This window comes from the organism of the source record quoted next, unplaced genomic scaffold (assembly GCF_019419815.1).
Source record: "Pyrus x bretschneideri cultivar Hongxiangsu unplaced genomic scaffold, Pyrus_bretschneideri_v1 Contig162, whole genome shotgun sequence".
Taxonomy (NCBI): domain Eukaryota; kingdom Viridiplantae; phylum Streptophyta; class Magnoliopsida; order Rosales; family Rosaceae; genus Pyrus; species Pyrus x bretschneideri.
This window is the reverse complement of record NW_025999460.1, coordinates 1-21,996: the sequence shown is the minus strand read 5'-3', so window position 1 is coordinate 21,996 and position 21,996 is coordinate 1. Positions and strand designations below refer to the sequence as shown.

General features: G+C 40.6%; 2 protein-coding genes and 1 pseudogene across 2 annotated transcripts; 1 reads left to right on the top strand and 2 right to left on the bottom strand.

Moving 5' to 3' along the window:
• Positions 1–9,102: 9,102 nt before the first annotated feature.
• On the bottom strand, positions 9,103–10,478 carry LOC125475876 (protein HIGH ARSENIC CONTENT 1, mitochondrial-like). Its single transcript, XM_048581233.1, has 6 exons — positions 10,462–10,478; positions 10,283–10,360; positions 10,111–10,184; positions 9,491–9,561; positions 9,331–9,384; positions 9,103–9,216 (listed from the first exon to the last, which is right to left on the bottom strand). The coding sequence occupies exons 1-6, from the start codon at positions 10,476–10,478 to the stop codon at positions 9,103–9,105; spliced, it is 408 nt and encodes a 135-aa protein (XP_048437190.1).
• A 2,298-nt stretch (positions 10,479–12,776) lies between these two features.
• Positions 12,777–15,655, top strand: LOC125475871 (annotated as a pseudogene).
• On the bottom strand, positions 15,614–18,452 carry LOC103941980 (GDSL esterase/lipase At5g62930-like). The gene has a single exon (XM_048581229.1). The coding sequence runs from the start codon at positions 17,568–17,570 to the stop codon at positions 16,830–16,832; it is 741 nt and encodes a 246-aa protein (XP_048437186.1). The 5' UTR covers positions 17,571–18,452; the 3' UTR covers positions 15,614–16,829.
• Positions 18,453–21,996: the final 3,544 nt, after the last annotated feature.

Below are 21,996 nucleotides of genomic sequence, written 5' to 3'. Positions count from 1 at the left end.
CTCATGGGGGGCAAGCTAGTCCAGGTAACACCCACAGTCTTGCGATCGTACCCAGCCTTGGTTAACGAGTAAATTCTCCGGCGCAATCACGTGATACGCACGAAGGTGATGTGGTTACCATCATTACTAGAGCAGGGAGACCCCGTAGAAGTATGTGCCATCAAGACACTACCAGATAATTGGAGAAAGACGATTCTACAATATCTTGATAATCCCAATGGGAAACACGACGGGAGAACGAGGGTCCACGCCACAAATGACGTGTCATACCAAAACGAATTATACCGAAAGGGTGAGGATGGGTTACTATTACTGTGCCTAGGCCCATAAGAGGCTGTCCAAGCAATGGCCGAAGTACATGAAGAAACTTGTGGAGCTCACCAATCAGGACCCATAAGGCGCTGGTTGCTCCGATGACACGGTTACTTCTGGCCAAGTATATTAAAGGATTGCATCGAATACGCACGGGGATGCATACCTTGCCAGATTCATGGACCAGTGCAGAGTGCCCCGGCCGAATTACTCCACTCAGTTACTAAACCATGGCCGTTTAGGGGATGGGCAATGGACGTAATCGGCAAAATCACACCATCGTCGGGAGCGGCAAAACACGCGTGGATAATAGTAGCAACCGATTACTTCACTAAGTGGGTCGAGGCAAAATCATACGTCGAATTAACAGCCAAAGAGGTTTGCAGTTTTGTAGAGGAAAACATTGTGACCAGATTTGGCGTGCCAGAAATGAGCATAACCGACAATGGCACAATCTTCACGGTCAACAGGTTTAGGGAATACACAGTAAGTCTGAATATCCGACTAGAGCAGTTTACGCCGCATTACCCACAAGCGAACGAGCAGGCTGAAGCAAGCAATAAGGTATTAATTGGCATTCTTGAAAAAACGGTAAAAGAGAGGCCTGGGATGTGGCATTTAAAGTTAAACGAAGCATTATGGGCCTACCGAACTTCACCCCGATCCGCCACCAGAACAACTCCCTACTCGTTAACTTACGGACACGACGCTGTGTTACCAGTCAAGCTAAGTATAAACTCATTACGAGTAATCGAGCACGGTAGTTTGCTTAGTGCCGAATATAATCAAGCTATGCGACAAGAGTTAGAAGACTTAGAGAAGAAATTCGAATCGACGCGTGTAATTTATTAATATCACAGAAGAAAATTGCCGAGCGAGCTTATAATCAACACGTCAGACAAAAAATGTTCGGCGAGGGAAAATTGGTTTGGCAGATTGTGTTGCCTGTAGGGATTAAAGACCCCAGGTTCGGCAAATGGTCGCCAAATTGGGAAGGACCATTCATCGTCCACAAAGTTCTCGGCAATGGGGCATATGATCTTAGAGATCGGACTGGTTTAATTCACAAATTGCCAATTAATGGGAAATTTTTAAAGAAGTACTATCCAGTCATGTGGGAAATGCAAGAATGAATATCATTGTATTAAACTCATAAGAAGGGCGAACAGATACATTCAAAAGGCTCCTAAAAATTCTAAGGGGATGAAGGGAGGAAAGTCTCGAGAGCAGCCTTCAACTCCAGCCACCTTACTTTGCTCAAAATTATCTTAGCCTGCCTCGTCTTCTTATTAAATTGCAGTTGCTGGATGTGCTTTACGCCGGCAGCGAAGGTCATAAGCCGAGCCTTATTCGCCTCAAAGTCCCTCTCAAGCTCTGAAGCAGCAACTGACCTTTGTTGTTGAAGCTTAACAATTTGACGCTGAAGCTCAGAAATCCGGCGATCAAACTCGGTCAGCTGTGCCTTCTTCACTTTTATCGCCTCCACCTCTGCCCGGCTAGCCTCATGCGCAATCTTGGCCACCTTCAGGTTGTCCTCGGCCCGTAAAGCTTGTTCAAAAATGGTGAAGTGTTGCCGAGTCCGCTCCAGAAGGTTAGTCAAATAAGCGATATTCTCCGTCCTCAGAAAACCACCATTTGCAAGGTCGTTCAGGCACTCCCCAACGGAGTCAAGACCCTTGCATTGGAGCACCTGAGAGGCAGAGAGAGACAGAAGCTCCTGTAGCCTAACAAAAGCTTGGGTCTCGGCCACAGCCTCCACTGGTTCGGCAGGGGTAGTAGAGGAACCGACCGCGCCAGTAGTGCTCTGAAGAAGAGCATCTAGCTCGACCTCCCACTAAGGCTGCACAAAGAGGAAAATTTGTAAGTGAAAAGAAAATTAGATGGAAAGCATAACAGATGGAATATGTTTCTAGACCTGCCGGGAGAAAACCTCGGCCAGGTCCTCTGGTTCATTGCTCGAACCTAGAGAACTTAATGGCCAAGCCCAGTGCCTAAGACCGGCTCTTAATTCACGCGGTCGATAGAAGTTATCTACATTTGATGGCCACTAAGGTGGCCAGGAAATATAGATAACACTCATCGGCGCATAAAATTGTCGGTGAAATGAACGTTCGGGCACCTGACATTTAATATTTTCCTGAGTTCAGATGCGTCATAATAAAATTAATGAAGAAAGGAGAGTGAGCCTTACAAAGGCCAAGGTAACTTCTTGTGGATGAATGTTGAGGTCTTCATCTTGTGGATGGAGCGGCGTTTCGACCGTCGCCTCAGGCTCAACCAGGGGCCTCTTCCCACGGTTAGCCATAAGAGGATCCACTTGGACGGCCGCCTCGACCACAGGAGGAGGATCGATGGAAAGGTTGGTTGGTCGAGGGCGACGCTTCAGCGGAATTTCGTCATTCTCGTCGCTCTCATCATCCTAAAATAAAAGCTGTTATGACTTGAAAATCGAATAAACGAAGATCATTAGCAATGGAATCATACCTCTTCCAGAATAATCGTCGGTCGCTGGATAGGGGATGTCTCTACAGGTGCGGTCGTCTCTTCCAAGACAGGCACAATGACCGGCTCACAGTTGGAGCAGCAGCCGGTTCGGTCATAACCCCAGTCGTCGGTACTGCCGGGGGCATTTAGTCAGCCAAGGCCTGGACAACAGAGACGGAAGGAGAGACGACAGGAGCGGTCGCTTCCGTGGTCTGGCTAGAGATAACGTGAATTTCCCGCTCTTCCTTCTTCGCCAATTTCTTGATGCGTTTCGAAGGGCGAGGAGCGTCATCTCCCGTCTCGGCGCCCTGATGGGGTCGCTTGGTCGGCAGGGTTCACCGAGTAGTTTTAATCTACTTCGAGGAAGAGATCGATTTTTTCTTGGCCACCGCTGCGGCGACCACATCCGCTTTCTTCAACAACCGACCATCTGAGAAGAGGGGTAGTGACAATTGAAGAAAGAAATAGAATAAGGGGTAGCCGTCTACCTCGGGTCGGCTCTTTGGATTGAGAGGCAGAGATTCTTCTCGGCCGATCACCGAAAAGTCTATCGGTGATGTTTTCGACCGCAGCCCCAAAGAAGGCTCAGGTGTATTCTTCCCACCAGTCACCGAAATTGTTTATGTCGAGAAATTTGGGGAGAGCTGGTCGGAGGTGAAACGTTTTGCACTGATCCTAAAACTCCTTCTCAAAATCTCTGCACTCCCTTTCCGATGAGCCGAAAATGCGCTCTCGTTTAAAGAGGGAACGAGAAGTGAGTAGAAGGACCAGACAACCTTAAAGGTATCCAAGTTGACGGGCCGTGAAGTAGGGATGGTAGACTTCCCAACTCGCTAGGCGAGGATCACAGCCAAGGGGAAGGTCGCGTGCTAGCACGATCGACCCCCAATTCTGGCAGAGGGTAGCGTCTTCACTATCATTCCAGGTTAATGATGGAAGCCTGATGGAGCAAGGGTGCTCTTGACGACGACATACTAGAAATTCATCGTCGAAGAGGATTTTTAGGCCGAAGAGGTATTTGAAGACTTCTTCGGCCTGGTGAGGAGGCGGCGGCCAAGAGCCAACTGAAGGCCGAGCAAAGTAGTAGGTTGAAATGCAGAGACATCCGGCCGAAGTGTGGTAAAATAGACTTGCAACCAGAGTTGGAAGACCTAGAGGGGACCATTCTGGTTTGGTTCAATTTTTCCAATGGTCGATTCGGCCTGGCAGCGGAAAAGATTGGCAAACAAATGAATTTGTTCTCAGCCAAGGCCTCGGCCACCGACATGTTCTCAACCAAACACTTGTTCGACCGGGTACAACAAATGAATTTGTTGTACCGGTAGAATAGGAAGGCTTCACGTTCTCCGTTCCTAAGACCCTTCTCGCCTCGGCCAACGAAGTGGAGAATGAGGGTGTTGTAGTTGAAAAAGTTCTTGTGTAACTTCTGAAACTCTTCTTTCGAAGGCTCTCGACCATCTCGACTCAGGGTTTCGACAGCTCGATCTTCGAAGAGCGTCTTAAGGTTGAGATTCCCCAAGAGAGCCGTATCTATCAGGATGCCAGATGGAGGAGTCCCGAGAATAGCCAGACGTCGAGGATAGTAGGGCCGAGAAGGCCAAAAGGAAGGACCATGGTGTTGGTGGCCGAGCACCAAAAACTCAGCGTTGCCATGAGGAGCTTTTTATCTATGGTTAGCTCCATGGTCGAAAGCTTGATGGTGTCATAGATACCAAGAGCCTTCCACTCTTGGCCGAAGAAGTTTTCCATCCGGACGACCTAAGTCACCCAGTTGGCATTGGTCGTGGGCCAGGCTCCTTGGGGCCTCAATAGGTCCCATTTTGACCAGTCGAACCCTTGCAGCAAGGGTGCCAGGCAGTGAGCCTTGAAAAGAGTAGTGATTGACGAAGGAACCGTATCCTTAAAAAGCGGCCCCAGGATTTGGCGGGTAGTGCTCAGGTCACCCTCGAAACGCAGAGTTTTGATGGCGTTCCGGTCAATGAAGCTCTTGCATTTGCTGCATTCGGCGCTGAGCTTGGAAATGAAGGTGCTGGAACTCATTTTGGAATTTGGAAGAATGTTTGGGAGGATTTCTAGGGTATGAGTTTGTTTTCTGGGATTTAGAAAGCAAAATGGCTGAGAAAGTCTTTGAAGGTTTCTGGAAACGTGAATGCAAATGAAGGGAGTTCAAGTATTTATAGGCGTTTCATAAGGAAGATCAAACGTTCAGTATTCAGAAGCGCTAGATTTTTGAATTTGAGGGAAAAATCAACCGGGAAATGGCCAATCATTTCGGATATCTTGGGAATCTTCAAGGATAGGATTGAGGTTTTCAGGGATTTGGGACGCACGATTGCGCGTGGCCGCGATTTTAATGCATTGATGAGGAAGGGACGTTTCGGTGGGTGCATGTTTTCGAAGGCCATGATTGAAAGTTGTTAGGTTTATCGGAGAATCGACACATGGCAGTATGTCATGAGTAACAAAGATCGTGCAATCATATTCTATAAATGCGTATGGTAGTGGTTATCGAGGACAGTTAAGCCTAAAGGCAAAAGATGTTTTCGCTTCTTCAAGGTTGAGATTCGACCGAAGCTTGGCAGTCGACAACCTCAGAAGCAAGGGGGCAATGTTTGGGCCCAAAATAATATTGTTGGGCCGAGTGTAGGTTTGTGCTCGGCCCAAAGCCGTGTCAAAAGTATTATGGGCTGTCTGGTGATTCCGGGCCATTCAGCAGGGATGGTCGAGTCATATCACAAGAATGAGTAGTTCAGATAAGCAAAGGGGTCGAGGAAGTCCTGGTGCAATTAGGATTCTTGACCAACAATGAATAAAGCCCTAAAAAGGGGTGAGTTCAAAGTCCTGGGAATAAGGTTGTTCAAAGCAAAGTTGGAACAAAACAAGGAATCCCAGTCCAGATATAAGTTTAATTCAAACTCAAGAAGGAGTTGGTGCTATAAATACACAACATCATGCAACAATTGAGGACCTGGAATTCAACACACAATTGCCCTGCGCAAAACCTCTCAAACATCTTGAGATTTTCAATTTTCTTTTCCTCACCGACACACCTTCAGTTTGGATAGACAGCACTGTGAAGGCAATCGGCGAACAGCTTCAGTTTGGATAAACAGCACTGTTGTCGTAGAATCAGACGACCGAGGAGCACTTTCAATTTGGATAAACAGTACTGCGTCAATGCCGATTGGTTACTTATCCAAGTCTTGGTCGAGAAGGATTTTCGAATCCTTATTGGCAGAGGTCATCTTATTAGCTTTCTCAGTGAAGTAAGGTGTTTCGAGTCACGACATTCGGCGTATTGGACACCGAGTGATTTTATGATTGGATACTCACAAGTGAGTTTCAGAGTTCTGCATTCTGACGGCCGAACCACATTCACTATCAAGACATACGTCACCTTTGAATTCTTGTGTCCGTGTAGTCTGGTATAGATACGACGTGCTTATACTATTACGAATATAATCACTGTGACCGAATCCGGCGCCGACGATTTGTGAACTTCGTAGAACTAGCAGCCTTGTCTTCAGGCTCGAGAATCCAAAGGTCGAGATTTGTTCCTTCCTCGGCCGCAGTCGCAAGATAAAGAAGTCAACAACGCACTCCATGCAACATCAACAAATTTTACTCCTCGGCCGACGAGTTGGCACGCCCCGCATTCAACCGAATGACGTAGTTAGCTTATTAGTGACTCGGTCTACGCGCCACTTAGGCTTTGTAATTTTTAAGGTCAACAGTCTCTCAAACTTGATCGTATCAAAGTTTCATAATTTTATACCAAGCGGTTTATTTATGGTGATGAAATAAAGAAGCAACGCGAAGTGCTGTCAAAGTGACATTTTGAACTTCTTTGGACTTTTTGGCATCCAAGATGATGTCTTTTGGGTTCGAGGTCTTCTGCAATTATGTTCAAGACATCTCAAACTTTAATTCTAGCCATTTTAGGCCTGTTTTGAAGCCCTGAAGATCAAAAAACGTGGCTGTTTTAAGGCTGTGCAGATTTTTGGCAGATTTCTCATATTTGATTAGGATTATGTTCCCTAATAAATTATAATTTATTTGGTTTCCTAGTATTTTTTTTTTCTGGTAGTATAAATAAGGCTTTTTAGCCATTAGGATTTGGAGGAGGAGAGAAAGAGGAGAAGAACGCATAATATTTGGGTAACTTTTCTAGGTTTTGATGATTCAAGTTTATTTTCAATGTGCTTTCTATCCTTGGTTTTTAATAATATTTTGTTTATGATTGTTCGTAACTAGTTTTATTTGCTAGGGCGAAGCCACGAGCCTTAACAAGAATATGTAGTTTTTTTTCAATTTGCTTGTGATATTATGCATGCAGGTTTGAATTAATAATCACCGGTTTAAACTATCTAATTTTCTTAATGCTTAGCTACCATTAAGATCTTTAGAAAAGTAATTTGATTCAATTTTGGTCGGAGGTCAGTCCCTAAAATTGACGAAGGCTTTTTGTGATTAATATGTGCGACTTCACTTAGGATGAATATCACGTCTTAAGGGTTGTATGGTTTTTTAAAACGTTTCGCAAAGCTTGATGAGTCATGCATGTTTAGATTTGATTTGAATACTACAGACGGGTTACATGTTTGATATACGCTCTATGTTGGGGGTCCAAGTAGGCATATATTAGGAAAACCTAACCTTCAAATATGCATGGGATTGTTACGGTTTGCATGTTTGATATACGCTCTATGTTAGGGGTCCAAGTAAGTCATAAGTAATTGGAAGAACTAGATAGAATTGTTAAGATGACGGCGAATTCCTAGGCTTTTACAATTCAATTTTCAAATATCGTTTTCTTTTAGTTTATTTTATTTTATCACTTTATTTAATTATTTTCTATTAAATTCGTTTTTATTATTTGAAATCATAAAATCACTTTTTCTCAAAACTTTGTTTTAAATAATTAATTAAGATTTGATTTAATATAAATTATTCATTCAATCCTTGAAGAGTACAATTGTGCTAAAGCTGCTATACTATAATTACTTTGTACTTCACGTATTTAAAATGTTTTTACCTCTATTTCTAAGAGTGGTAAAAATCTCTATCAGTATTAGAAATGACAAGCACCATATCCACACTCACCCGTATCAAATCTTGACAGTTCTCAGTTGTCAAGCAACTACGTTGTTCGGGACCCACCATATACTCCCTTGTCCTGTTGCCCATGTCAGGACTGCCAAGAAATCAGTCTTTGTAGACTTTTCCGCAATTACATCCTTTCTCCACATTTTACACCTTAATTTGCCGGTATGCTTTACCATTCCGAGTGGTGATCTCTCTTTTGTTATATCTCAACCACCCATTCTGAAAACATCCATCTTTCATATTTTAATAATTTGGGGGGAACAAGCATGGGTACCCTAGCTCCACAACTCGTGCAATTCGTTCATAGAAGCAGAAGTTACCAGAGGATTTTCATTCTTGAAAAGGCTTGCATGCCCTTACCCTCCATTTTGAACGAGAAAAATAATCTTGAAATAAGAATTTATAAAGTAGCATGCATTAATCTTTTAATTTGAATTCATAACCATAGACATTTAGGATTTTCACGGAAAAAAAAAAAAATTGAAATTTAGGACCTTCACTTTCCAAGTTTAAATTCCATGTTGTTTGTATCATACTTCACCAATCCCAAAACTACCAAGTACTGGTCAACTTCATACCTAACCCACTGAAGAAGTCGTGTTGAGGCAACCTTGCCAAAGCACACGATTTCCTCTCCAATCACAACACGACATGCATTAACATCAAAATAAAACTCATACAGTCCTGCATCAACCGTGGACGGGAGCCGAATACTCTCCTCAACTATAAAAGGAGATCATTCTCCTACAATAAATTCCTAATATCATCTTGTACTCGTCATTAGAACTCACCAATGATGATTATGCTTGAACCTATGTATCGTAAACTCATCACTAGTAATGACAACTCCTCTATCCCGTGGACGTAGCCCAACTTAGGATGAACCACGTACATCTTTTGTTTATTCTCTATCGCTATCTCTTTACATATTATTTTCATTAGGTGACTGGATCAACCTTACGAAGATCACAAACCTGACACTTTATATTGTTCCAAAGTCTATCCAATTTTGTATCTAAATAACAGAAAAAAAAAAAAAAACAATAATATTTATTGTTTTTGACAGATAGGTTGGAGCGAAAAGTTGGACAATATGACAAAATCCAAATAAGCCCTCAAAACCAAATTTGACACCTTAAATTTAAGGTCCGGAGATACTCTTAGAAATAGAAAAGCTGAACAAATTAATCTGCGTAATTTTCAAGGGCGGAATTTGCAAGCGACTTTCAACTCGCCGGATGGTTTGTCACTGGCAAGTCCACTGTCCACCCAAGAGGAGTAGCCTCCTTCCATGTTGGTCACATGCTGGAAACCCTGCAATTATTTTGCCATTGTAATGCATTTCTCTTTAAATTTATTACTATGAAAAAAACAAAAACCAGAATAACGGCAAGCAATTAAAGGAACTCTGTAAGTTTGGAAACTTACTTCATTTAGAAGATCAACACAAGCTTTAAGTGCTCTTCCTCCACTGTTGCAACCCTTCAAATATATTTCAAAAAAATCCGCACTGATCAGATGAGAATTCTCATGACATTAAGAAAGAAGGAAAAATTAGGCAATGTCGAGATGATGTTTTAGTAAATACCACGACCAAGTGATCCTCTTTCTTGAAGGTTGAGGAAATTTGCGTGAGAAATTCAGGGTTTTTCACTCTACCTGCAGATTATTATCACAAGAAAGAAAAGAAAACAGAATTATATGCTAACTGAGTTGTTAGAGCTGGAATGTAATACATACATAAATACATACATATATACATATATATATATATATATATATATATTTCAAGCCCTTTTAGGGAAAAAATGGGGACTAGTTATGAGATTTACTCCACATCAAACTTTAACGATTCGAACCGTATTATTTTATAAATTTTGATTCACATATCATCTTTCAAAAATTCAATTCAATCCAAAATCATTTGCCTATTTAATTGTCACTATAAAATTTCAATGTTTCTTAAAACATATTGTTCGTTAATTTATTTGAACTTAATTAGATGCTTCAAATATTTCTGATTAGACTAATAATTTCAAGAAGGTGTAACTTGAAGATAGATAATTCAGATTATTGAAGTTAAATATAGTGTGGACTCCACAACTAATCCCCAATTTTTTAAGAAAAATGAGGATCCCTCCGTTAAAGGCTCTGTACGTGTGTGTGTGTATATATATAAATTCATATCCTGAAAGAAACATTATATACCTTCTTCTGTGATGAGCATGTAAGGAATGTTCATGGCATTTTCAACGTGGCTCTTGTTGAACTCCTCAATCGTCCTATTGATATTAAAATTTTCTTATTAGTTTTGGATCAGAAAAAGCAAGAGTTTCTTCTATCATTTATTTTTTTAGCTAGCAATAAGATGAATCCGCACCTGACATCCAGATAACGGTGACCTATACTGAGGAGACCTTTCGCTGTATAGACGTCGACACTTGCAACGTCTTCAGGCCTACAAAATAACACAAACATATTTTCAATCAGATCAGAACTCAAACTGTTGTCATGTAGGTTTTGATTATTCTTGAAGATTAGAAAATGAGATGATCTTACCTTTTCATGGCAGCCATTGTAGTACTAGCAGGTTTGACTTCAACTTCTTGGAACCCCAGGAGACTAGTTGGCACAACCTATGAAGTGCCAGAAGAGCCTGTCATGTCTATATATACAAGTGTTCAAAACAAGGAGTTGACTTTAATTACTATCCAGTTATGAGTTATGGATCATTAATCTCCTGATAGATGTATTTAGCCTTTAGTCACTTGCTTGAACATATAATTTTTTAAGGCTAAACGGTTGACTTTACTCTAATTGAAATATTTATTGGATAAATTATTTTAATTAGTTTAGAAGTTGCTTCCTTGATTATGTAAAGTATACAGCCCATTAATCATTTAAAATAAAAGAACGAACCTATATATATATAGGGTTGGAGAAGTATCAATTTTGGGCATATGCTTTGGCGATCCTGTGGACATACGTCACCAGGGGCTGAGGAGGTGAAAAGGGAAGGAGTGAAGAGTATAGGACTGACTACTGAGAGGGAAAAGAAAGAAAGAGTGGAAAAAGAAACGTGAAAATCCTAAATGGGTGTGTAGCTCAAGTGGGTAGAGCCAATTAATATCTCTTAGGTTCATTGGGATATTTCCCTTTGGTCTAATTTTGCATATATAACGTTTTAAAATATATAGTAGTGAAAAATAATTATATTTATGCATTTCAGTGTGGATTTGACCTCCTCTCTCCTAACAAATAATTTGATTCATTAACTTTATCATTTGTCAAATGTTGGATCCCTCTCCCCCTAACAAACAATTTAACCCACTAATTAACTCTATCGTTTGTCCAAAAAAATAAATAAAAGTTAAAATAACTAACAAATAAGTAGCCTCATAAGGTGGTTTAAATGTTGTAAAAGTAGCATTACTATTTCAGTAATAATGTTAGGGATACCAAATTTTGTCAATCAAATTATGTGAATGTTGATGATTGATTACTTAAGTGTTGATTAACATGCTTATTTCCTATTGATGATACATTACTTGGTTTAAAATTTGGAGGAAACATTTTTGCTCACCACGATAAATTATGGTATATGCTCACTATGCATCTAATCAATTGACATGTGTCATTTTATTTAACCTTGGTTAATTTTTTTCAAAATTGAAAAAAATAACAATTAATGTGAAGGTTAGGTGAAAGGTAAATGCTCACTTTATTCTGAGTACATCAATATTTTTATTGTAAAGGGAGGGGAAGTTTAGCAAAGTCACACAATGGGCAGCTTAATTTGGTATCGGATTCGCCATCCACAAGATTCGAATCTAAGACCTCTCACTTTCGAAGCTCCAGACCTTAGTACTGAGTGACATCAATGCTCACCTTATTGTGTAGTCGTTAGCACAATATATATATATATATATATATATAATGAAACGATAGCAGTTCTATTAAAAACCTATTACAAATATTAAAAAAGACATTCTAAATAACATCCAAGAGGTCCTCAATCCAAAGATACTTCAACAAAACGTAAAATGTCAACTTAACTAAATGAATAATGCTAGGGAGATTAAATTTGGAGACTAAACTTGCAAACTAAATGATGTGTCACCAATAGGAATGAGCATGTTTATCGACGTTTAAGTAATAAGCCAATTATCAACTTTCATATCTTTTAGTTTTCAAAATTTAGTCTCCCTAACATTACCCTAACTAAATTAGTTGCCACATACTCGCAAATTTGAGGATAAGACATGTGAGAATAAGCAAAGGACAACTTAGGCCAAACTAGTTGCCAATTGAAATTATTAGTTTAGAAGTTGTTAGCTATATAGTAGTACCAAGTTGTAATATTGATTTGTAAACAATTAAATGGGAATGTGAAACTTAAGAGGCGTTGTGCGTTTGTTGTGCATGCTAAGGCAAGCTCGGGCATATGTGCACGCCACTAATTGCATTCTTTCCTCGATTGATTCAGCTTCTACATTTTTACAATTTGCATATGAACAAATTCCCAAGTATACTGGTACAACTTCTCTTCATTCAACTTCCTTAATGACGGGAACCAAATGCTTGTCGAGCTTCCATGCTTCCCATGTCACTCTTCTCCAGAAGGTACCTCAAATTAACACAGCAACAAAATTACATTTTGTTTTTTTGTATAAAATTAAGCGCATATAATTTTGGTTAACTAATTAGATATATATATACACACACATACATACATACATACATACATACATATATCAATGTTTTAAAAGGCTTGCCTCAAGGTGCGCCTAGGTGGCCTTTGAGCCTGGGCGTGAGGGTTGCCGTCTCTGTTTTGAGGGAGTGGGCAGAAGGTGGCTGAAGGCATCGCTGGAGACTCTGTTTGGCTTTATTTTTTCCTTTTTCTTTTTTACTCCCAAATCCAAATTTTAGGTAGGGTTTTAACTGACTCATACATCTTCCTTGCACTATCATCTCTCTACCTTTTTTTTCTGATTTTTATTTTTGGCCTAATCGGATAAACGTTCTTCATAGTGATAAGGTAATTGGAAGATAAGCCATGTGATTAAAAAAATTAGGATTTAAGCCCTCGTAGTGATGCTCTGTTAATAAAGTTAGTCCAAAAAACAGGATAAAAATGTAATTTGACCCGTACACCTTCCTCTTTCCTCTCTGTAATTTCACTTTCTTCCATTTCAGAATGTTGTATTTTGCATCTTGCATATCAGCAAGCACATGGATTTCTTCAATTGGACCAGCACATGGATCCCTTCATCGGAGTGGCCAAGCTCCGTCCTCACCAATCAAAACCCATCTACCCATTTCTCAGCAGAAAACTCAAAATCAAACCCTCAGTCGAATCCCAGCTACCTAGTTCATCAAGAATCACAATTTCAAACTCCAAAACGCTGCTGGTGTTCGCGTCCGGCGACGGCAAGTTGATCCATGCCGTCCACTACATGTTTCTGGGTGTGGGATTGGGGCTGCTATGCACGGTGATGAAGTGCTGCGACGTCATATATAGAAGCACTAGTCCCCAAATCCGATGACTTGACGCTCACGGCTCCCGGTGCTGTTCTGGTTTTGGGCGCCCTGTCGTATTTCTGGGCCGCCCTCGGCGTGACTCCATGGCTCTTTGACTTGTTTGTGGTAGCTTTTATTGAAAGGCTTTTCAGACCCACTTACAAAATGGTACTTCAGTTGATTTTTGTTTAAATTATGGGTTTTGATTGAAATTCTGAAGTGGGTTTTGTGTTGATAGTTGATATTTTGTTCTGGGGAAGAAGGTGTTGATAATGCAAAGTACAGCATCCCGAAATGGAAGATCGAAAATGCAAATTACAAACAGAGCAGAGAGACGAAGAAGAAGGTGTACACATGTTAAAGTACATTTTTATCCTTACATTTAATAGACATTTAACGGAAAAATTACTTTTAGATTAAATTTGATAACATATTACACCACGAGGGTTTAAATCCTAATTTTTTAACCAGGATGGCTATCTTCCAATTACATTGTTATCACAAGGACCATTTATCCAATTAGGCCTTTATTTTTTTTATATAATAGATGTGCGTGTTGTCTGCATGCATTTTTATATATGTGCTCATTGTGTTTTTCATCTTCTATTTAATATATATATATATTATATATAATATAATATATGTATATATAAGTGTGTGTGTGTGTATATATATATTTATAATATATGTATGTGCTCAGGATGATTATTGATTAATAATTTTTTTTTAATATAATATATATGTACGCTCAGTGTATATATTAAAAAATTTAGGTTCTCGCCTCGCGCCTAGGCCGGGCTATCCTTCAGACGTGTCGCCCATGCCTCACGCTTTTAATACACTGATATATATATATATATATATTAATACTAATAAATCACTAATTAATAGTTAGCAACTTTTATATGCATCATCCATGTCTATTTATAATTTATGTACTATGTACAGATTGGAGCGGAGTTTGTGGGGAGCTTCATCCTGATATTTTCGGCAGCAGCAGCACCTATTGTGAACCAAAAGTACCCTGATTCCGGGACGCTTCTAGGTAATGCGGCATGTTCAGGCCTAGCATTGACGATGGTTGTTTTGTCCATAGGCCACATCTCCGGAGCAAACCTAAGCCCGTCTGTCACCCTTGCTTTCGCAGCGTTTCGACACTTTCCGTGGTCCCAAGTTCCCTTCTACATAACAGCTCAGGTTTCAGCGTCCATTTCAGCAAGTTTTGCTCTCAAGGGTGTTTTTCATCACTTAATGTCTGGTGGAGTTACGGTTCCCTCAGTAAGCAATGGCCAAGGTTTTGCCCTCGAGTTCATTGTCACGTTCATTCTCATGTTTACTATCACTGCCGTTGCCACTGATACGCGTGCGGTATGTGTGTATATATGTCGGCATGATCTTGCAATCTAAATTCCCTTTAATTTATGATGTAAACTAATTTCTAGTTGGTTCATGCAGGTGGAGGAGATGGCAGGCGTAGCAATTGGAGCCGCAGTTTTACTCAACATTCTTGTGGCAGGGTGAGAACCATTGTTATAAACTAACATCATTTAGTCTCAGTTGATCTAAAACAAATTATACTTTGGCAGACCAACAACTGGCGGTTCGATGAACCCTATCCGGACTTTGGGTCCGGGTGTTGCCACCGGAAATTATAACGGATTTTGGATCTACTTAGTTGCACTCCCCTCTTGGTGCCTTAGCTGGTGCTGCTGCCTACACAGCTGTGAAGCTCCCAGACAATAAACCACCAAACCAGGTTAGAACTTCCCCTACTACTGCCAACCAGTCCACACAGGTTAATTAGTTAGGACAATAAAACCACCAAATCAGGTTAGGACTTCCACTTTTATTTGATCATTTGGTTCGTGTGTGATAGGTTAATGCGACACACTTCCTGACGCTAATTTGCCACAACTCCACATAGACGAATCTCCTTCCACTGTACAGGGTAATTCAAACTAGACCGATCGTGTTTCATATCATGCTCATAGCATAACCAGCTACTTGACTTATTTCGACGATCATTCTGATGACTCACGTTATGGTAGGTTTGATTACAGGTATCATCAAAGGATCTCATCGATCCTAAAAATGGAACAGTTGCTGAATCTATATATTTAGGTTGGGAATGAAATATAATTTATACTTTATAATACGCTGAAGAAAAGAGAGCTGTGTTACGTTATCAAAATTCAAAAACAAGAAATTAATTAAAGAAAACTATTTTGGAACATTCTTTACATTTACAATATTATATGTCAATATCTACCACTGAAACGGATAGAAATGATCACAGAAAGTAGAAAATGAACGGGGGTGCTGTGAGGGTAGACTAATACTGCATCTACCTAAAAAAAATATCAGATTCAGGGAGGACCCTGATTAAACTAAACTGTTATCAATAGCGGCATAAGTATTGCCTACTCACCATGAGCAATTTGATCACATTAATTGTAAATATTTTCGAGGGACGTATACAGGCCAATAGTTCACCATTAACCACACTGATATTGTCCCCTAACTTTTGTCTTATCATCTGTACACCACATCAGGCGTGGAGTTTTCATGAAACGCATCTGTGTAATTAAAAGTTGAACCAATCAATATAAGCTTATTACACAAACATAGTCCAATGGAGTTGGTGACCAAACTGAAAGTCTAAAAGTGATCGTTCAGTTCAGTTTACAACCATAAACTTCAAGAAATCGTAGGCCTCTCTAGCTTTACAAACAGAATAAACCCGCGTACATTATTATTGTTTGTGCCCGGATTCTTAATTTGTACGAGTCACTATGAAAAGCGTTGTGTTAACCTTAAAATTTATTCGAGAAAATCCAACATGAGTTTCATGGTCGATCATGAGATTTTGGGGGCCTGTGCAACGACGACAGAGACAATTTCATAAAAACTGGCATGCCTTGACGAAGAGGGGAAAAAATTGTGAATTGTTTGAATTGAATCACATAAGTTCCCTTACATAAGTGGTCGTACAACACAAATAATCTATATGCGCCTGTGAGTTCTCGCTCAGCTACATTGGATGAATATTTGTGAAAAACAGATGAGGTGGATCATGCGGTGCAGCGAGAAGTTAATGGCTTCTGGATGATCTGGAGATAAAATTATTGGAAAAAAACAGCAAGGAACGTGCACAGACAGCACAGCAAGAACAGCACAGCAAGCTCAGCAAGGAACGTGCACAGACAGCACAGCAAGGAACGTGCAAGGATACAGCACAGCAAGGATACAGCACAGCAAGCACAGCAAGGAATGTGCAAGTGCATGTGTGCTGTCAGATTACAAGTGTGTAGGGTGTAAAGTTTTCAGCTTTCTTTGTATTGTGTATAAGTATGCCTTCCATAAGGCTTTCTAAGACATGAAATATATTACAATTCAAATCAGAAAAATCAATATGGTATCAGAGCAGGAAAAATAACCTGCTTCTGCATCATCTTATCCATGTCGTAGATGGCTTCGTTGTCGACAGAGAGCCTTTCCAAGAGCAGAGAGCCGAGGCCAGAGCCGGTTCCACCTCCAACGGCGTGGAACACCAGAAAACCTTGAAGCCCCGTACAGTTATCAGCAAGCTTTCGGATTCGATCAAGGCAGAGATCAACAATCTCCTTCCATTTCCTCAAACTCTCATCATCATTATCTTTCTCAAGCTGCTCCTTGAGAGAAAACTGAGGGCCAAGAACCAACTGATCCTTTTCCGATTCCAATGCGGCGACCTCATTGTCCTCTTCATCTAGATCAACCTCATCATTACGCCCATCCTCGTCAACAGGTGGTGGAGTAATAAGCACAATCAAAATGGTGGGGGAACACTCCTTCAGATGAAGAACAATTTTTCTGAGATCCTCCTTGTACTCTTCAAGAGGAACATGTTGCCGCTCACTTGTTCTGCCTAAAATAGCCGCGTCATTGGCCCCAAAGAAAATTGTGGCAGCAGCAGGAGGTTTATCAGAATCCAGAGGAAAGAGGTGCTGCAGCAAGAACAATGCCCACCTCGTGTTGTACCCGCCATACCCACGAACTTTTACATCGGCCTTGCGGGAGTAAGAATCAGCTAGAGCGGCGCCCCAGCCACCCGATTGGAAGGATTGTTCGGTGATTGAGTCTCCGAACAACACGATCTCAGGCCTCATCGTTCTTGCTTCTTCTTCCTCCCTGCTCCTACGACCATCGAGCACGCGTGGGAATTAAGCTGATATAAAAAAAAAAAAGGAAGAAAAATTCTTTCTTTATTCTTATAGGTCTTTATATGGCGGAAGAGAATTCTTATTCGTTTGGAGATTCCCAGATACCTTCCTCCTCAACCGTGTCTGAGGTGGATGTCAATCCAAATCAAAGATTAAGCTCGATCTTGTTAAATGAGTTTAATTACTTACCTTGGTCAAGAGCAGTGAGTCTTGCCCTAGGTGGAAGGTCCAAGCTAGGGTTCATAAATGGAAGCATCGAAGTTCCTGATGTTTCTTCACCAAATTATGAAATCTGGCTTTGCAAGGATCAGCTAGTTATGTCATGGCTCCTAAATTCCATGGAACGTAAACTAGCTGAAATATTCAGTTATTCTGAATCATCATTCAAACTATGGCAGACAGTCAAGGAAATGTATGGCAGCCAGAACAATGCTGCATGTGTGTTTCAATTGAAGAAGAACATTTCCAACATACAACAAGAAGGAAAGCCCTTTGTTCAACTTCTAGGCAGCATGAAGAGCATGTGGAATGAGCTGGAAATGTATCGGCCTCACACAACTGAGGCGTCTTTACTACTGAAAAGGGCAGAAGAAGACAAGATATTCCAACTCTTGTCAAGTCTCGATCCAGGATACGAAGACCTACGAAGCCACATACTCATGAACCCCGAACTACCTTCCTTCACCAGCGTATGTGCAACAATCCAACGTGAAGAAGTACGAAGGAAAGTCATGAACACTGGCACAAAGACCAGTGTAACTGAAGCAAGGGCTTATCTAGCCAACGAAAAAAAATACAAAGTGAAGACTCCACACTTAAAGTGCCAACACTGCAACTATACTGGTCACGTTAAGGAGACATGCTGGATTTTACATTCATAATTAAAGCCAGAGTTCATGAAGGATAACAAGGGCTCACAAAGACTGAACCGTGCACCACATAGAGCCAACAATGCAACTACCTCAACCTCTCATAGGTCTGATGCACTCAAGAGCTTCACTGCAAATCCAGCTGCACTCATAAATGAGTTTGCAGTGTATCTTCAAAGCAAGAAAGAAAGGATTAAGAGTGACCAAACGGTCGGCTTTGAAGATGGAAGTTCAATAGCTTTGCTAGGCAAGTTTGCTGGATTTCTGACAGAAACACAACACATGGCCCAAGATGACATGCAAGGTATCATGACTGCTTTTAAAACTGCTCTTAATGTAAATATGATGCATGATTTGTGGATTGTTGATTCGGGTGCCACAGATCATATGACCAACCATGTTTCTAAGTTTCACAAGTTTGAAAAATTTTCAAAACCGTCTCAAGTCTCAACTGCCAATGGTGAGAGTTCTAAGGTTTTAGGGAAGGGAAATATCAACTTAATATCGGACAAAATTGAGTCAGTAGCCTTATTTGTTCCTTCTTTTCCATTTCAACTTCTATCTGTGGGAAAAATCACCAATACCTTAAATTGTTTGGCCATTTTCTCTCCTCACAATGTCATTTTTCAGGATTGCCTCACCAAGAAGACGATTGGTGAAGGGTTTTACCTTGATGGCCTCTATTACATATCAAAAAACAGTCCCAGAGGATTTCAAGCCAAGTCCAGTCCATCCCAAGATAGTCAATTATGGCATCAACGTTTAGCTCATCCTTCCCAACCTGTTTTGTCTTCCTTGTTTCCAAACTTAGGTAATGATTTAATTTCGTGTGAAACATGTCATTTGTCTAAAGCCACCAGATTGTATTTTACCTCATCCTTATCTAGGACTAGTAAAGTTTTCGAACTAGTTCACTCAGATGTATGGGGACCAACGTTTGAATCTTTTGATGGTTATAAGTATTATGTAACTTTTGTTGATGATTTCTCTAGAGCCACATGGTTGTACCTTTTAAAGTCTAAGAGTGAAGTGATTGAAGTTTTTAAGGATTTTCACAATCTTGTTAAGAACCATTTTTCCTCTCAAATTCAAACCTTAAGATCTGACAATGGCACCAAATATATGTCTCATATCATGTCATTATATTTGAGCAAGCATGGTATCATGCATCAAACAAGTTGTGTCGGCACACCTCAACAAAATGGTGTAGCTGAAAGGAAAAATCGTGACATTCTGGAAAAAACGAGAGCATTAATGTTACAAATGAACGTACCAAAGAGATTTTGGTCACAAGGAGTCATGGCGGCTGTGTACATCATCAATAGACTTCCTAGCCGAGTCTTGGGGTTTAAATCTCCACTTGAAGTCATGAAAGGAAGAAAAATCGACCTTTCACATCTTAGAGTCTTTGGCTGTGTCTGTTTTGTTCATATACAATCACACCATCGAGATAAGTTGGACCCTAGAGCTCTCAAATGTATTTTTCTTGGTTATTCATCAACACAAAAAGGATATAAGTGTTATGATCCTCAACTAAGAAAAATAATTGTATCTAAAGATGTACGATTCCATGAAGCTAACCCTTTTTTCAGCAAATCACATGAAGCCACAAGTCAGGGGGAGTGCATCTTAGACCTAATTCCTCTACCAAGAATCTGTACTTCTACACCTCCCATTGAAGTCAATAATGAAGGTACTCATCCTGATAATTCTGTGCATGATGATGACTCGGTGCATGATGATGACAACGGCAACATAGAAAATCCTCAAGGAGTGGATGACAATTTGAATGAGCATGAGACAAACCTCCTAGTACCTCGACGCAATCCTCGGCGTGATAGACAACCTCCCACAAGGTTTCAAGATTTTGTCACATATAAATCGAGGCATCCAATTTCAAATTGCGTGTCGTATCAAAAGGTAACTCCATCTCATGCTGCCTTTCTTAACAACATTTCAAGTCACAGTGAGCCTCAAAACTTTTATGAGGCTAATAATCAAGTTGTGTGGAAAGAAGCAATGAGAGAAGAACTCAAAGCACTAGACCAACACAAAGCTTGGAGCATCACCAAACTTCCACAAGGAAAAAAGGCAGTAGGCTGTAAGTGGATCTATAAGATCAAGTTTAATTCTGATGGTTCGATTGAGAGGCATAAAGCCAGGCTGGTGGCTCGAGGATTCACTCAAACATTTGAGGTGGATTACAAGGAAACATTTGCTCCTGTTGCAAAAATGAACTCAGTAAGGGTTCTATTGTCTGTTGCCGTCAATAAAGGTTGGTCTATGTATCAAATGGATGTGAAGAACGCCTTTCTACATGGTGATCTTGAAGAATAAGTCTATATGAGATTGCCACCAGGACAACCTCAAAGCCAAGAGCCTAATTTGGTGTGTAAGTTACATAAGTCAATTTATGGACTGAAGCAATCACCACGTGCTTGGTATGCAAAACTAAGTACCGTTCTTCATAGCATTGGTTTCAAAAGGAGTAATGCAGATTCATCATTATTTGTTCGCACAAGAGCTGCAAGCAAATTAGTTGTGTTGATATATGTGGATGACTTAATAATTACAGGTGATAATGCTGCTGAAATCACCACACTCAAACAGTCACTTCAACAACAATTTGCGGTTAAAGATCTTGGGGTGTTGAAGTATTTTCTTGGAATCGAAATGGCATCTTCTTACAAGGGACTATTTCTTAATCAACGAAAGTACGTCATGAACCTACTTAAAGATGCCAATATGAGTGATGCTAAGCCTGCACTTACCCCTCTTGATAGCAAGCTCAAGCTTGACTTGGGAGGCACGCCACTCTCGGATATCAGCTTATATCAGAGGCTTGTCGGCAAGCTGATCTACCTAACGATCACCAGACCAGACATCTCACATTCAGTAAGTATTGCTAGTCAGTTCATGCACTCTCCCACCATCGAGCATCTGAACCTTGTCAAAAGAATCTTACGTTACTTAAAAGGGTCTGTTGGTCGTGGCATCCTCATGACAAAGAATGACAACACTCAAATCATGGGGTACTGTGATGCTGATTGGGCAGGAAACGCAATCGATCGCAAGTCCACCACTGGTTATTGTACCTTTGTTGGTGGAAACCTGGTCACATGGAAGAGCAAGAAACAAACTGTCATCGCAAGATCAAGTGCCGAAGCTGAATATCGTGCAATGGCCTCAACCGCGTGTGAGCTGATATGGCTAAAAGGACTTTTATGTGACTTAGGTGTGTTCACAGCTCAACCAATGACCTTATTCTGTGACAACCAGGCTGCCATGCACATAGCATCAAACCCCGTCTTTCACGAGAGGACGAAGCATATTGAAGTCGACTGTCATTATGTCCGTGAACAAGTACAGTCGCAGGTGATTCAGACACATTATGTAAAAAGCCACGATCAGCTAGCTGATATATTCACCAAACCTCTGACTTCTCATCAGTTTCAAAGACTCCTCTCCAAGTTTGGATCCATCAACCTACTGGATCCAGCTTG